The 17309-nt window shown below is 51.5% G+C and overlaps 1 protein-coding gene across 2 annotated transcripts in view; it reads right to left on the bottom strand.

The window, feature by feature from the left end:
• The window catches only part of CAPN13 (calpain 13), an 80246-nt gene that overhangs the window by 30967 nt on the left and 31970 nt on the right, over window positions 1-17309 (bottom strand). For both annotated transcript variants that reach the window (XM_059188698.1, XM_059188699.1), the window contains exons 5-9: window positions 14687-14823; window positions 9253-9424; window positions 8307-8381; window positions 4319-4404; window positions 648-722 (exon numbers count right to left, since the gene is read on the bottom strand). In XM_059188698.1, the coding sequence (XP_059044681.1) occupies window positions 648-722; window positions 4319-4404; window positions 8307-8381; window positions 9253-9424; window positions 14687-14823 (545 nt within the window). The remainder of the gene's footprint in view (window positions 1-647; window positions 723-4318; window positions 4405-8306; window positions 8382-9252; window positions 9425-14686; window positions 14824-17309) is intronic.

The raw sequence follows: 17309 nt of genomic DNA, 5'->3' as shown, positions 1-17309 counted from the left end.
TTGGCAATATTTTTCCTTTCTAATTTACATTTGTCTCTCTGCTTCTTGATTCTGTAGACCCAGTCTCCTTTTCACACATGCTAAATCCATTTGAATATGTTACTAAATAAACCAATGTAACCTCTCAGGGAAATGTCTTTATTATCCTTTAAGATATGAGCACATGGCTGAGAATGTGTTTTTTTTTTAAAATCTGGTCCTCCATAGCTGCTGGGGGAGGACACAGATGTCTCACCCAGAGCTCTAGAGTCAGGGCTGGGAGATTAAGACCGAATTGCTCTTTTGGAAGACTGTGGAGCTCCAGGGGGAACACTGTGGGTCCTAACACACAGATGTAATAATCAGGCATCCTGGTTTCCGGGAAACTATTGCTTTCAAAGCTTGGGGGCCAATATTCCCTTTACCATTCACATTTCCTGGAAGTTCCAATATTTCAGAAATGAAATCCCTTTCACACAGAGAGAAAGCACACAAATAATTTCCCATCCAGTGCTTGTGTGTCTTGGTGGAAAAAAAGAAATAGTCTCCTTCTACCTAGGTCTCTGCAAAGCTAATCCCTACTCCCACCAAGGTTTAGGAAAAGGGATAGGGATTGAGGGAGTGGGCAATAGGGAAAGCTTTAAAATGTAGTCTTAAAAGAAAAATACCAAAACTCGCCATCTTCCTTATTCTCATGCAGCTGTCTTCTTTGTTGGTCCGGGATTTTCTGCCATTCCAGAGACCTGAGTGTGGAGACACAGACACAGGGTTGAGAGCTCCTGAAGGACTGCATCTCTGCAAAACGTGCCCCAGCAGGAGGCTTGTCCTCCACGAGTTCTTGGGGTGCAGGGGGAGGGTGTCATTCTACTTAGTGACAGAATCTGTCATTGTCTATATGCTGGTGGCTTCCAAATGGTCTCCAGCCAGATTCTCTTTCCTGAGGGTTAGATGGATACATGCTATGGGCCAAGCCACGTCTCCACCAGAGCCCGTACTGACCTGGAAACCAGCCTATCCCAAACTGCCCTCTGCCTTCTCCCAGTGCCAGAGCGGGACTGCGAGAAGCCACTCCTCCCTTCAACCCGCCACAGGCAAGCAACTGCCAAGCCATGGTGATTGACAATCCCACCTTAGAAATCCCTCCCGAAGCCATCCGCTTACTTCCATCCCTCCCGCTACGAACCCTCATCCCCTTTTTGGACTTCCCACTAGTCTCCCACCATGCAGTCCTGCCCATTTCCCTATCTGCTCTCCACAAGGCCATCCAAATGATCTTTCTAGAACAGAAATCAGATTCTGACATCTCCCCGCTTAAAACACATCAGGGGTTCCCTTGTCCTCTCAGGATGAAGTTCAAGCTCCCAAAACAGAACCTTGGCCTCTGCCTCCCTCTCCAGCTTTCCCCGAGGAGCTCCCCACTTCCCCACACACACCCCACACTGAAATTCCACACTCAGAACACGAATATCTTCATCCCTTTGGAAATACCTGTCCTGGTCTGCCCTGGCCTTCGCAGTGAGGCTCCCTCTGCCTGGGATGTTCTTCCTCCTTTCAGCCCTGTAACTTGAGGATGTCACTCATCTTTCCTCCTAACAGCCATCTCTGTTGGAAACCCTGCTTGTCCCCCCATGGGACTCCCAAACCACCTTGAGAGTCCTTGCCCTTCCTCTGAATGCACATGGCAGCCATACCACTCCTGCCTCAGCACTTGGTACCCCGTGTTTCTGGTGCTTCTTTATTTCTCGCCATCCCTCCCCGGACTCTGAGCTCCATGAGCTCAGCGATGCACTCTCACCATTACGTCATCACAGGAGTGAACCCACTGCCTTGACACTCAGGCATGCAATAGTTCTCAGCATGCCTAATGAAGAAAGTTGCCCAGTTCACTAGGGTAATGTATTCCAGAAGCTAGTCCTAGGGTGTGGGGTAGAGGAGTTGACCCTCACAGGCAGAAGCGAGCAGCTGTCCCTTCTTCAACCTGCTCCCCATAACAGAGACAGGCTCATAAGCAACAGCCCCCAGAGGCACAATGTGTCACCCATCTCTCTCTAGAAGTGGCTTGTGTCTTTCTTGGAGGACCTGGGTCAGCTCTGTGGCGGGAGAGCAAGGAAGGGACCACCACCCACGCTTTGGGCCGTAGGCTGAGCCAGTCAGATGTGTTATTGTAAAATGGCAATTTTATAATTAAGTGATAATTACATTTTCTGCAGTGTGTAAGGGAAAATAAATGTAGTGTAAATCAATATGCCATTGATTCATGCAAGTTTGCCTTTAAGTGTGTGCGTCTGAAATTTCAATTATGGCTGAGATTAGACCAGCCGGCTCTCTCCATCCCTCTCCATTCCTTGGAAAGCAGGGAGACGGTGATCATCTGATCACCTGTCACTTTCTAATGGCTCCGCTTCTGGGGGGACCTGGTGAACCCAAGCACAGCCAGGTATGTGACCCTCAGAGCTAGCATGGCCTGGCCCGCTTCCCCATTCCCTGCTCTGCATGGGTCTCGCCCTCTTGAAGGGCCTTCAGAAATCCCATGCCCATGGGGTAGAAACCCAACTTTCCAAGCTGCCATTGGGCTCTCTGGTCCCAGCTCCCAGCACTTCTCTCCTGGGTTCCTCTGTTGGCCCTGAACACACCATAAGCCTTCCTGGCTCAGCGCAGTGGTCTGTACATCCCCACCCACCCGGTGATACTTTTCTTTTTCCTGCTTGAACTCAAGTTCGATTCTACCTGTGAAGCTTGCCCTGAACATGTCAGCCTGGTGCCCTGCTGCCTTCACCAGTCATGAGACATTTAACACAGGAGGCAAGGCTGAATCTGTGGCCTCATCTCCCGCCCCAGGCAAACGTGTCATTGACATTCGCTCTTCCAGTCTCCAACCCCAGCAACCAGCCCTGAGTCAGGGATTCTGTTAATCACATCGCCCCCTGGGCCATACTGGCAGCTTGGGGTGGTGACTGAGAAAGAGAACCGGCAAAGGCCAGAAGTTGCTAAGATTTGCTTTGGAAGAGGCAAAGGAAGGAAGGAGGCATAGAGGCAAGATAAAAGGAGAAGGGGGAACAGTGAGTGAAAATGCAACACTGTTCATGGTTCATGGTGTTGTAATTTCATTCCCCTTCTGGGGAGGGGTTCAGCTGCTCTGTTCTCCAGGGGGCATCTGAGGTCCCACCAGGTTCATTCTATGAATTCATGTTGCTTGCCCCCCCCTTCTGCCCGCTCCCCCTTTCTACCTCCAGCTTCAATGTATGTTCATGTTCCATTTGACGAGTGTCCACGTTGAGCAGGCACACGCCAGCTGTTGGGGCTCAAAGACGATCAGAGTGGACCCTGCCATAGCCTGACTTGTGGCATCAGGTCAGCTTCTGGGCAGCCTGAAAGTAGGGCAGGGACGCTGGCCAACTCTGCATTTGTCTTCCAGAACTTGCTTCTCCCTGTATTGACCTTCACTGCTGTTGGGTGTCGCTCACCTCTCTGAATGCTCAGCATTTCTTTTCAAGTCTTATTCTCTTTCCACCATTGCTTCTACCTGCTCTGCTGGCTGCCCGAGGAGCAGGTAACCTGTCCCCAGCTGGCCCTCTAGGGATAGCCATCTCATCCTTAGCAAAGGATGGGGACCAGGGATCAGTCTTCTTGGCAGCTGGGAAATGTTAGCCTGGCTCCAGGGAACCACTGATCACACAGCTGTGTCCCCACTTGCCAGCTGGGGCAGAGCGCAGCCGTGTGGCACATGGCCAAGGGGCCTCTGACACTCACTCAGCTCCATTCACTCCTCCTACGCGAGCAAGGTGTGAGTCCAGACACGGGTTATACATCAGAGTCCAGATCAGTAGGGAGGACGGACAACCCAGGTGGCCAGAAATTTGCCTCAGTTCCCCAACTCCCCCGAGAATGAAGTCTTTTCCTGATGGTGTCATCAGGATAAAAATCCCATGGGATCCCTTATGGGATGAGTCTCCTTCTCTCCATCTCTCTCTGCCAAATAGGACTTAACATATGACCTACTCCTTCCCCAATGCTTTACAAAAACAAGTAATTCTGGGTAAGTAGGTTCACAGTGGTTAAACTGTAACCTTCTGGGGGCTAGACACCCGGTCTCGTCATCTGTACATATCCCACAACACCCCTAACACAGTATACTTAGTGCAGGGAGCCCACAGTAGGGATCTAATAGATGCCTGGTGAATGGCATCATGGGAATGGGAGGTGGACTGACAGCCACACATAGGTATGAAATGGACAGTGAGATCTGCAGCAGGTGAGACAGAGACCGCCCTCCTGGGGCAGGGGCTCTCGGCACACCAGGCCCTCGGGAAGGCTGGAGAGAGGTTTTCGGAAGCCATACTCATCACTCCAGCGTCCTCTCCATTCAGTGTGGCCCCAGGGGTTCCACAGGCGGATAAGATCTTCCCATCTTCTCCAGGTCTGAATCTGCAAAGAACAGAAAAAGAAACTGTCAATGTTCTCCAGCAAAAGTCAGCAGAAAGAGGGGATATGAATGCAGCTGCTTTTTACCTCCAAGGACTAATTTAACTTCTGACCTCATTTGGCTGCAGCCAGAAAAAAAATTGAAAGGAAAAAAAAAAAAAATCAATGTCTCTGTGCTGCCAGCACAGAGTTGGAATGAGGGAGGAGAAAACGGCCCCTCCTTCTGCTCAGCACCTCGAAGGGCAGACACAGCTTCATCATTCCGGACAAGACCTCCTGGAACGTGGGTGGGCTGAAATGTAATAGCAGATGCATAGCACAGGACGTTGCTGCAGGCTGCAGAGGGGAGACCTTGATGGGTCCCCAACCTCCTGCAGGCTTTGTTTCCCGCCCCCCACCACCAGCATCTCTGTTCCACAGATGCAGCTGCTCTCCTGCCCACGGCGCACTGGGAGCTGTGCCGGGGTCTCCTACTGCGTGGTCCTGAGCAAGGATATGGAGGAGGCTGATTCAAGACAGCCGAGGTTAGCCCTCCCACACCTGCACCATGGCACTGCCCCAGGCTCCCTGTCACCCTGCCACTATTGGCAGGCAGGCATCTTGATGACCTGAACTTTCCTTCCTTCTCCAGGCACCATCAGCACCGGTCCCCCGATATGGAGGCTGGCTCCTTCAGACCAGGAGGCCAAAGTCCAGGACCGTTGATAAGTTACAACAAAATGAACTCAATCCTTTGAACCCACATTCCCAGATCCAGGAGCCCTCAGCCTGGTGAGAGGAATTAAAGCATGGTTGTGTATTATAGCTGGATGCTGACGGGTGCTGAGGTCATCTGTGGAGGCCAAGTCCTTACAGGGGCCAGGGAAGGGGCCTACTTGCTCCGTGGTTCCAGGCCAGAGGCAGCAGAGACAGCCCCGAGGGCAGTCTCACCACATGGAGGAGTACCCTGCATATGGAGGTGGGGCTCGGAGCCCAGCGTCGCCGGAGCACCTTCTGTCCTTCAAACTGCCAGTGGATGTTTATAGAACCCTTGACTTGCACAGGAGGAAACTGAGCACCAGAGAGGTTAAGCAACCTTCCCAAGGCCACAGTGTAAGTGGCAGAAGAAGAGTTCTCATCCCATGCCAGGCTCTGAAATTGGAGATGGGAGAAGATAAAGGTTACAGCTGCTCCAGGGCCCAGACCACTCTCGGGTGTGGCCACAACCCTGACCTCTGCATCTGACCCCTGGGCCACCAGGCCAAGGCCTGTGTCATCACCAGTAGGGCAATACCATGTAGGAACAATGCAATCAGACAGGCCCAGAGAACTTGGCTTGGGTAAGGCTCTCTTCCATCCACTTCCATCTGGCTGGCCCTATAGGGAAGGCGTTTTGGCTTTTAAAGCTGCATGGGATTGGGCGGGGGTCCTGGCACAGACCCGGGGTTCCCTACCCCCAGGCACTCCAGGTCTCACACCCAGTAGATTTATTAACGGAGCAGGGATGTGAGAAATGGTTGCCCGGTGGCCCAAAAAGCTTAATGAGCCACCCTTAGTGCCCACCAAAGTCGGGGCTAAGATGGGCATAGGGGAGAAGAACAGCCAGCAAGTGAAGGAGCTGAAAGCAGGGCTCAATGAGGCATGCAGATAAACCCTCACCCCCTCGCCCAGGGGAGTCACCGCCCGCGCTAGGTGCGTAATAAAATATGCCAATTTCATTCATCTTCCTGTCTGTGTCCTGCCCAGAGGAGGATAAGCAGATTAAGAAACAGACTGCATTTATGGGCTGGTTTAATCTTAGCACTTGAGGTCAGTTGTGACCTCCTCGTTTGGGAGGAGAAATCTTCAACCAAGTCGAGTTCCTGGGCCTTGGCAGAGAGGTTCAGGGGTCACACTCAAGGCCAAGGTCATGACAACCTTTGAGAACTCACTCTTGCTTCACCTCTCCTGGCCACTCACTGTACCCCTGGCCGTGGCCACGCTCTCAGAAAGGGTCCCCCCAGGAAAAAGTTGATGCAGGTTATCTAGTTCAGGATGATTATTTCCTCTGATGTATTTCCCTTAAACGCTAGTCCCGCAGTTGTGAATGATTAGGCCTAGGAGAAGTGGTTTCAGGGCTCATGGCAGATTAAAACCAAGGGCTGTCTCATTATATAAAGGGCCTTTCCCAGGAAGGGTGGACACATCACACCGGTGCCACGACTCCTTTGTTCCGGCACAGATCACACATCGATCACAGCTCTTTCCCCAAATCTGGAAGCAGTGCCAGAGTCTCGTCGACACAGTCATCCGAGCAGCATTGTCAATGGATCGAGGCTGACACACTAGGAAACCAATCTGTCATCCCTAGCCTGGTCTTTGCACATCTGGGACGGGAGTCGTAGGAAGCGGCGTGTCCCTGTGGGGCCTGGTGCAATGATGGCACTGGCTGCGCCCGTGGAGAATTCTGAGACGGGCTTGGGAGCATTTGGAGGAGGAGAATCTGGGGCCACTGTGACTGGGGTCCTCCCTGCTTAATCAGGGTGATCTCTTCCTTGCTCACGGGCAATGTGTTCTGAGCGCCTCCCCTCCATTCTGTGATGGACGCAGAGGTTCAGTGACGTCATCTTCACAGGCCACAGAGGGACACGTTTACCCACTCACGCAAGTGCACTCCTCCATAATCTCATGAGCATTTATTAGGTGCCTACTGTCTCCCAGGTACTGTGCAGAGGAAAGCATTTTGTGATGCATTTCCTTAAGGACAAAAACAGGAGACAGAAGATATGTCTCTATTTTGTGGAAAATTCACCAAGAGACAAAACGACAGAGCAAGTGTCCTGGGGTCACTAAACGGGAGACAGACTGATACAGAGAGAAGGAAGGCAAAGAGGAGAACCCATGCCAGAAACAGCGCCCGATCGCTCGGCATTCTATGGTCGTAAACATCTGTGGAAAGTGTACCCTGGAGCTTGGGATGGCCTCTCAGGGCCTCAAGGACATGATTAGACCTCAAGAGTGGTGGGAAATAGAGACAGAGGATCTGTGTGGGATATTGTCTCAAGGCCAGAAAGCACGGTTACCACACAGTTGGTGTCCAGGCCCAGCATTTTTAAGTAGCTGTGTTGACCCTGACCTTCCCCTCTCGGGCTTTGGCTTCTCACTTAGGAAAGGAGAAGGCTGCACGTCAGTCATGTTGTCAGGACCGAGTGACACGGCACACAGTGATCACGTACACTTTTGTCTACCCCAGGTCCATGCTTGCATCAAGGGGGAGCGCTGTCCGCCAACAGCTGTCCTGCCCTCTTCCATGGGAATAAAGTCTAGACAGGATGTTTCCCAGACTCCCTTGGGCCTCCGTGTGGCACGTGACTAAGTTCGGAGTAATGGGGTCTGAGACGACATGGTGTGTGTGTTTTCTGATGGGTGCCTTCCATGTGAATATAGAAGCATCCCCTGGCTTCTTTTGCTTTCCCTGGATAGAAGGTGGCCGTCCTCGGAGCAGCTGCCCTGGGCTCACAGGGAGAACCCATGTTGCCGACGGCGGAGTCACCTAACAGCTATCAGCTCTGGGTTTACCTGCTTCCCTGAGATAGCGATGAACTTTATCTTATTTAAGCCCCTGTTTTTTGGAGGGCCTCCGTGGTAGCAGTTTAGCTGATACATAACCAACAAAACCCTTCCAGGGCTTGCCCTAGTCGTCTGGGTGGTTCTTTCTTCTTTTTTTTCTGGGCTAACCCCACAGTCTAGCGGGACACTCAGCCCATCTGTGATCAGCACAAGGACCGCAAGAGCTCTGGTGGGTCCCTGGGGGAGGAAGATGCTGGGCACCAGAATTTCTGGATGAGTGGAAGGAATGAGGCCAGGTGGGGGCCTGCTGAAGGCGTGGGATGCTGACTCCTGTTTTGAGGAATAAGAAAGCCAGATACTCCCCACGGGAGACTTACCCGCTGGGCTCCAGTCACGGTGTACGCGTGCTGACTCACCAGGCCATTCTTCAGGCTCCTGGCCACACCTGTCGGCTTCAGAGGAGGAAAGCAGACCAAGCATTACACATTCACAGGTTCCTCAGAGGAACAGAGAAGCACGGTTCAATCAGCAGCTAAACTGTGGCACTGGAAAGGCACAGGCTCTTGGGAGTCTTTTCTACAGGGACCGGGTTTGTAGGCTGCTGGGTGGTTGAGGCCCCAGGCGTGTCATACCTCCGGAGACTACCCCGTTTCTGACAGAACCCCAGAGTCCCAAGGCCAATGTGGACTGCTTCCTTCGCTAGTCCCTCCTCCTTAATGACACGCAGCACAAAACATGACTGCTGGGTGTCTTGTAGGAGCCCGGAACACCCAGCACCCATACACTGTGAGAAACTAAAGTGCATGCTAGTTTTGGGGGGGGTGTTTCAGATTGGGGGTGTCACCCAAAACCCACATGTTTAGAGAGCGCAGGAAATATTCTCATGGATAAGGAGCTGGCTGTCTCAGAATAGACTCCAAAATAATTTGGAGGGTCATCCTAGCTTTTCAGAATAGGACATACTGACCTTGGGATGCCACCCTTGGAGCCAGTGAGAATCAAAGGGCTGCCCAGTCCCTCCAGACCCCATTATGCCTGGTCACACGGCTGTGCTAGGCAAAGGCTGCAGGGTCAGGCCATAAGCATTCGAACCCAGCTCAGCTACTTACTGGCTGTGTGAGGCTGAGAGTTTTCCTCAGCCTCTCTGAGCCCATCTCCTCTTCTGTAAGTGAATTCTGCAGCCCCTGTCTCAGAGGGAGGGCTGCTGTGAGGATGGTATCAGGCATAGTGCCAGCACCCCATGGCGCCCGCTTGACCATGCCCCTTACTAGCTGAACTGGCTGGTGGTTAGATACTCCTGGATGAGGAGTCGAGTCTGCTCACCTCGGCCAGCGTGGCGCAGGTAATCAGGGAGCCTGCCTTGGCCGCTGTCTTCACCATCATCACCAGGTCAGAAGGAAGGTTCAGGTCGATGTTGGTGACCACTCCTCCCGTGAGGTCCACCAGGGCGTCAGGGAGGAAGCCGTAGTGCAGGTTGGCATAGGACCCATGGAATCTAGAAGAGAGAAGTCATGTCAGCCCCTCTAAGGCCTTTGGTGAGACACTCCGGGAAGGGAGCTTGCACACCTGATCGCTGCGTATCGCCCAGTGAAGGATCGCCCAGTCCAGCTCCGGACCATGGCCACCTGCCATCTATTCGCCTGGATGAAGGTTCTGCCGCTGTCCTTCCCCTGGTCTCCTGGGGCTGGGCAGCCCCATAAGCAGCAGTATCGTGCAGGGGTTAGGAGTGCAGGTGCTGGAGCCTCAGGCCAGAGGTCGAATCCCAACCTCTCCACGTGTTGAGCTGCCTGACCTTGCACGTGGCAAGCCCTTAATAGACATCAGATATTAGGATGATGAATATCCACTGTTTCCTGTTGTGCTTAACAATAGTGACAAATCCTTGCTGTGTGAGGGGTCCCGTGCTAGGCACGGAGTGTTCAAAGGTGGGCAAGACCTCCCCTCCAGGAGCTCAGCCAACAGCCTGGTGCCCACTGTGGCCACGAGCAGCCTCTGTTCTGCAGTGCAAAGCGTGATCCAGATCGTCTGCTCTCAGAACTAACCCCCTCATCCCAGGACGGTCAGGGAGGTCAGGCGACTGTCCTGAAGGTAACGAAGGGGAGGACAAGTCTTACCTAACACATGGACCTAATACATGGTCCAAGCAAGCCACGTGGAACCTCATCTGTGTCCTCTACCGCACCTCTTCCCACTCTTGCGTGAGGTTTCTGCTCCCCTCTAGGGTGGCTGAGAGATCCCAGATTCAAGAGCCAAACTGCTCCGGTTCAGCTCCCGCTTTCCCTCTCATGAGCTCCCAGTCATAGGCGGGAGGCTGAGATGTTCTATGGCTCCCTTGGCCGGCAAGGGAAGGGGCACTGGACAGTCCCCACCTCCACGGGCGGCTGTGGCGGGTATGCTGGTCCTGGCACGTGTGGCTCACAGGGGGTGGGCTCGTGGCTGTCCCTGTTGGGCACAGCAGATAGACGCTCCCCCTGCTCCTGCCTGCACTTGTCGCTCCTTCCCAACGGCACCCTGCCACAGGGACACTCTCCTTAGAATAACTCATCTAGTTTCTTCGCATCCCTTGAGGATCTATTTGCTCTGAAAGCATGTGGATCCTCTTGGAGCAAAGAGGAACTGCCTGTCGGTCTGGGGGGCTCTCGGAGGGGCACAGGTCTGAGCTGAGTTTATGCGGGTAACGCCAGCGGGGCGTGTGTTCCAGGCAGGAAGGATCCCCGGAGCCGGAAGAGCATGGCGGACCGGGGTCTTGTGATGGTGCTCCCGGGAGAGAGGCTATGCTGACCACTGATGCAGGGCCAGACAACAGCAGATTTGTTTTTAAGTTCCTGTCAGCGGGGTGAACTGGAAAGGCTCCCAGGGAACCCCAAGATTCAGACAGGGGAAACCCATGAAGATCTGAATCTGAGGCCAGACAGGGAGAAGACTCTGCCCCCTGGAGTCATCCTGCCCAGTGGGAGTCCTCCCCACCACTGCCGCAGTCACTCAGGCTTCTCATCTGTGACCTTCTCATCTGGCCCCAGCCAAGGCTGCGCCCCTCACAGGCCAGGGGCAGTAGGGAAGCTCTGACCAGGGCTTACTTTCTGGTAACGCAAATCCTGTGGGGCTCTGGGCTCGAGTTCCTCCCTGCGGCTCCTCTAGGCGGCCCGCGACCCTCCCTTCTGGGTCTTTCCCCTGAGAACAGCGAGGTGGACTGGGTAGGTTCCTGGGGCCCCCTCAGTCCTTTCTCCCATAGTCCCACCCCTGCCACTTTCTCCTCCTGGGCACCGCCCAGCAGTCACATAAATTCATGTCAGCAAATATAGGTCAAATAGCCACTGAAAGCAGGACAACCACCCAGGCACAAATGCCACGAATGCTTATAAGTCCTTTATAACAGGAAGCTAAGGATACACAAAAGGCCATTCTGCAGAAACTGCCATGTGACAGGTTGATCTCAGCTTGTTTTTAAAATTGGTTCTAGGGGCGCCTGGGTGGCTGTGGGTTAAAGCCTCTGCTTTGGCTCAGGTCATGATCCCAGAGTCCTGAGATCGAGCCCCACATGGGGCTCTCTGCTTAGCAGGGAGCCTGCTTCCTCCTCTCTCTCTCTCTCTGCCTAATTCTCTGCCTACTTGTGATCTCTGTCAAATAAAAAATAAATAAAAATCTTTAACCAAAAAAAAAAAAAAACAAAAACAAAACTGGTTCTAAATCTTATCTTCCTGTCTTTCCCTCTCCCTGACTTAGGGTTATGCCCTGACTGACTCTTATCTCTGGGGTATTTACTTAGTCAAAGGCAAAGCCTGCCTTTGATAATGGTCATGCCCAATTGGGTCTGAACGTCTGACTCCTGATTTCCCACAGGTTATTCTGGCTCTCGTCCTAGAGTAGGAGGGGCATTGCCGAAGTTCACAAAGACTGGGGTTCTGGAACCCATTCCGGAGCCCACCAGCATGACATCCCCAACTGTAAGAGCCCCTTCTTGGTGAGGCACTTAGGGGCCCTCCCTAGATTTCAAGAGGGCAGCCCTGGAGCCATTCCAGAAAAGAGCCAGGACCTGGCTCGGCAACTTCAGGCCCACTGCCTCAGTGTCTGGGGGCACCGTCTGAGGTCCTGGATTCACAGCACCCCACAGTTGCCACAGAGAGACCCAATGCATGGGGAAGGCCAGCAGCCTCTCTCTCGCCATCTCTCCACGATGCCCACAAACCTGTCTCAGCAGCAGCTGGGTATTTGACAAGGAGCTATCTCTCTGCTTCACAAACATGAGCTCACAAATCCTGCTGATGCTTCAGGAACATGGCAGCTATTCTTAGCCCCCTTTGCTGACAGGAAACAGAAAGGGAAGGAAAGATAGAGACAACTGTGTTCACCACACCTGTCACTATACCTTGTCACCTGAGCCCAGGAATTCGGAGATGCCTTGTTCTCATCTCTAGGCTGCGGCCTCATTTGGGGGAAGTGTCTATCTGCCCAGCTATGCGAAGAAAGAGGGAAGAATTCAGACGTCTACATCAGAATCCGAAAGGACACTAAAATGCTGGGATTCTTAATTGCCCAGATTCTGCGCAGGGTGATACGCAACCTGACAGATGTTGTCCTGCGATCTCCTATGTTAGTCCTCTGGAGGAGGGGTGTGTGAAAACGGGCTGATGTAGATCTGACAGACCCAACCAATTCATTTCCAGACTTCCCAGTTGCCAGGAGAGTTGAAAGTTTGGGATGCATGTGTTCATTGGCCTACATTGGTGGGTGGGGAGGCTGGTCATCTCCATAGGGATGGAGGGGTTCTCCATGTTTGTGCCTGACTCTGAGTTCCAAAGAAGCAAGAACACAAATCTTTTTAACATAAAACTGACAGCATTAAGGGATGATGGAAAAACCTGGGGCGAGGGGAACGGTTCTCATCCCAGCTTGGTCCCAAACACCACATGACCTTGGGGTGCTCTGCATATATCAGTTTCTTCATCTTTCAAAGGAGGAGGCAGGACTTGAGGATGACAGAGCCCCCTTCTAGCCCTGAGAGCTCTCATTCCATTGCACTCACTCCTTCATTCTATGGTTCCCTTCTTCGGATAGAGGGGAAAGCTTTTAAACAGCTTACTAGTTTGAAACATTTTATCCTCCACTAGATTTCTTTAGGCGGTGGAATGTGGATTCCGGGTCCAGTTTCCCATTTTCTTTTCAAGCTGAATGATGGCTTTAGGTCGACTGTTAACAAAATGGGGTCAAAGTCATCATTTCATTCCATGAGGTTTCTAATTCTCCAAGTGAACTGGCACGCTCCCCTTTTAACAGAAGGAAAAAAAAAAAAAAAAAAAAAACCGAAGCCCTGAAGTAGTGAGAGCTGAATCCATACTGGAAAGAAATGGCAGTGTTTGGGTAAGTAGCTTAGAAGCAAATTAACCTCCCCGAACATATGGATCGGTTCAACAACCTGGCCTGCTAGCTAGGCTTCCTTCTCAAATGCTAATGAACAGCTCTTCTTGACACTGGAAATGAGCAATAGCTTTAGTTTTCTACAAATAGGCTCAACAGACAGAACGGAAAAAAAAAAAAAAAAGAGCTCTCAAGATACATGGATGTTCAGATCATGATCTCTAGAAGGACAGGGACTGGAGTGCTAGCATGGTCTATGGGGTTTTTAACATCCTTCGGGCCCAGGACTGGACCCAGCAGGGTCTTCAGTCTTACTAAATCATGTCCCTGGGCAAATCACTGAAAACCAGAGCAGATTCAGGCTAGCGATCACCATCACGTGACTACCGAGAGTCTTGGCTTCCCGTCCTGTAAAATTTGGTTGGTGTTAATGATCTTTAGAGAACCTGATTTGGTGATACTCCACTAATACCCTTTTCTCCTGAAAGGGATGGTCCCTTTGTCTCTTAGCATTGACTTCTAGCTCTGATGTGTCCTGCACAGTTCTCTGTGACATTGACCATTTCCACTTAACACATCCTCTTGCTCACACCTACTTAAGCCAGTCTCAGAATCTTTGTCCCCGTGCCAAGCACCATGCCTGACCTGTGGTTAAATACTTAGTACACATCTTCTGAATACATGCAACTCAAAGAGTCTAAATAAAACATATGAATTGGGGTGAACTTGAGCTTGTTAACACTAGAAGGTAGTCCTTGCATCATGACACTTGGACCATAGAGCAACCAGCGAAACCTGCACTGCCTACCCCACCCCCAGCACAGATACCATCTCATAGTAGTCATACCGGCCCCCAACTGCCGGGCCTCACTTTGAGCTGTCTTGCCCCTAGGTCTTTGCTTGAATCAATCCCGTGGTTGGGAAGAACTCTCCAACACATCCCCTTTCTTCTTACTGAAATTCTTCAAGGCCTCACTCAATGCCCCGTCCTCTATACAACCTCAGCCTGACTCTCTGTGAGTCAGAAAGTCAAGAATGTTCTCTCTCTCTGTCCTTCCCTCAGATTTTGACCATCAGCGATGCTATTATATTTTACCTGGGCTCTTATCCCAGCCCGTGCAATAACATTATTAGTACATACCTCTGTTCAGTCCTGCCCTGCCCACCCCTTGCTATGTGTCTCTGGGTTCCTCCCTTGGCCCCAACACAGCCTTGCAGGCAGTGATTTTTTTATGGGGGATGCCCAGCCCGGTGGCAATGGCTCTGATGCTCCCAGGGCATCACATGCATGGAGAGTTGCCAAAAATCCTAGGGCGAGCTGCTATGCCGCATCCATCAGGGCCAGCAGCGGAGCAGGCAAGGCAGCACTGAGGCCCTGGTCAGAGGGGTGGGCTACACTTACTTGGCATAAGCTTTCTCCAGCAGGCAGGGCCAGAACTCTTGGTTGTTGCTGCGAGGACGCACAAAGAGGTACTCCGTTTTCAGGACAGGCAGGCGATCATCAACCACCACTTCCACCCACTGGCCACACTGCCAGAACTGGAAGAGAGATGAAATATATGCCTTAGTGGAACCGGGGCCAAAGGGAGCTTCTGGACCCCCAGCCCATGCCAAATGATAACCACTGTCATGACATGACCTCATCAGTGTCACAACAAACTCTATCCAAAACAAAGTCCTGGCCCAGGTCAGTGGACAGGGGCCAGGCATGTCAACTGCACTGGACAGATGAGTCACAGATCGAGTGAGTCAAGGAAAATACAGGCTGCGCGGAGAGAGACTTGGGTTTCAGTTATGCTTTGCTGCTAATTCTGGCCTCACTTTGGCAAGTCCTCTAGGAGCTTCAGACACATGAGAGACTTTCCAGGTATACCTTGGGCACAGAATGGCAATAGACGGAACAGATGCCGAATAATGAGGAGACTGGTAGATACAGAGTGTCATCACAGGGGAGAGGAAAGCCTATTGGGAGCCAAAGCCTCGAAGGAAGAGGCAGAACTTAAACAGGTGGCAAGGAGGTAGGAAAGGCATCCCAGATGGCAGGGACAGTGTGGGCAAGGGCCTGAAGGCTGGATGATGAGGATTGCTCAGGAGGACTGAGCAGTGACAGGCTCGCTCTGGCCCCCTTCAGCTCATGTGAAGCTGGCCCAGCCTTCAGAGCAGCAGAAATGAAACTGAGTGGCGCCGCTACCACTAAGAGTGCAAATGAACCAGATGTTCCTCTCCGAAACAGACCGCTTTAATCTTCAGTGTTCAGCTCTTAATGGTTCACCGGGGGACATCACCAAATGAGGAAAATTCCTAACAAAGCCAGCCTTTTGGAGTTTCTTCATTGGTCTCCCCTGTGCCGGATAAGCAGCTGGCCTTCTAGCTTCAGGTCTGAGCCTTGATAAAGGCAAGTCTCTGACAGGTGGGCTCAGAGTAAAGCTGGGTGGATGTGATCTCTCATCTGTTGGAGAGTGACGGGAAGCCATCCGCATGGCCTTTTCCACAGCTGGATATCCCAGATGCTGGGCCACTGCATCCAGCTGAGGACGCACTTTCTAAGTAGAGTTGGAGACAGAGACAGAGATGTCAGTGGAGACCAAGCAAAGATGTTTTTGTGGTCATTAATGAGCTCAGTACGCTGCAGCTGGTTCTGGCACAGCTGTGATTTGGGTCCCTAATGCAGTCAATTGTGTAGAAAGGTGAGGTTAAGAGCCAACAGGGGTGTTACCAGGAGGGAGACCAGGAAACATGTTTGAGATACCAAGGAAAACTAGAAGTGGGGAAAAGTACTGGAAAAGTACTGGAAAAACAGTGTGATCTGGATAGCAAATTGTAGCAGACAGTGGCCAATCACTGGAACTGTGCTTGAGTCCTGGTTTTCCCTTTAGTTATCTGAACAACTGGATATTGCATAAGACACTTAATTCTCTGAGTCTCAGTTTCTCTGTGTTCTCAGTTTCTCATCTGTCAAATAGTGATAAAGAACATCCTCCTAGGGCCATGATTGGGGTCAGATGAGATGGTGAACGTGAGATCCAGCTTTGAACGGAGAAACTATTTTTCCATAGCTTCTTTGTTCAGCACCTAGGATAGTGGCTGGTGCAGCACAGACAATCAGGAATGAGTGAGTTCTGACTTGAATGAGCTCCTCTGGTTGGTTTTCACTGAGAAGTCCCCTCCACCCCAGTATTCCCACATGAGTAATGCTGACCAAATTTGCTATCCTTATACAAAGGGAGCACCGGATAAGATCTTGTTCCCAGAACGGGTCGAGAATGAGGCCTCCGATGTGCATTTCCTGGTTCACCCCGTTAGGTGAGGAGGGCTGGCATATGAATAATGTCTGGACCCTCAAGGAGGCATGCTGGTGCCATTTTGTCAGCACCCACGCGTCTGAGGGATGCCAGAAGTGTTTTGGGCAAAGCAGCCATGCTGCCTGGGCGTTGGATTTTTTTTTTTTAATTTAATTTTAATTTTTATTTTTATTATTTTGGGGGGCATTGGATTCTTTCCAGAGTGTAGCACCCAAGCTCAGAGTGATGAGAACAGATGTATAGAAGTCAACACCTCAGCTTTTTCTGGAGAACTGTGGAAATTTCTCATCATTCAGAAGGGCAGAGAGAGTTCCGTCTGGGCCTCAGTTTCTCCTAACCATGTGTTACTACCAATACTTGCAGGCTGAAGTGAGCTCCAACAGTAAACCTTGTATCTTTTAGGTTACTCCTTGTTTAGTTCCTTGGACCACCAGGATCAGCATCCCCCGGGAACTTGTTAGAAGCTCTAGTATGCAAATAGTTGAACTTCAGGAAGAGAGATCAAAATAATGGAGGACACCCAGAGATAATGAAGGGATGTTTAGTTGAGCAGGAAAAGGAGGTAGGTCTTCAGAATGAGAGGGCTCACTGAATTCCAGACAAGATTAATTTCAAAAAGGCACACATTGGGACACATTCCAGAGAAATTTCTGAACACCAAGGAGAGAGAGTACCTCTCCTAAGCTCACAGTTTGAAAAAGCATGTTGCAAACAAAGCCAAGA

The sequence above is a fragment of the Mustela lutreola genome, chromosome 9, assembly GCF_030435805.1.
Source record: "Mustela lutreola isolate mMusLut2 chromosome 9, mMusLut2.pri, whole genome shotgun sequence".
Classification (NCBI taxonomy): Eukaryota; Metazoa; Chordata; class Mammalia; order Carnivora; family Mustelidae; genus Mustela; species Mustela lutreola.
This window is presented reverse-complemented; position numbering and strand designations above follow the sequence as displayed.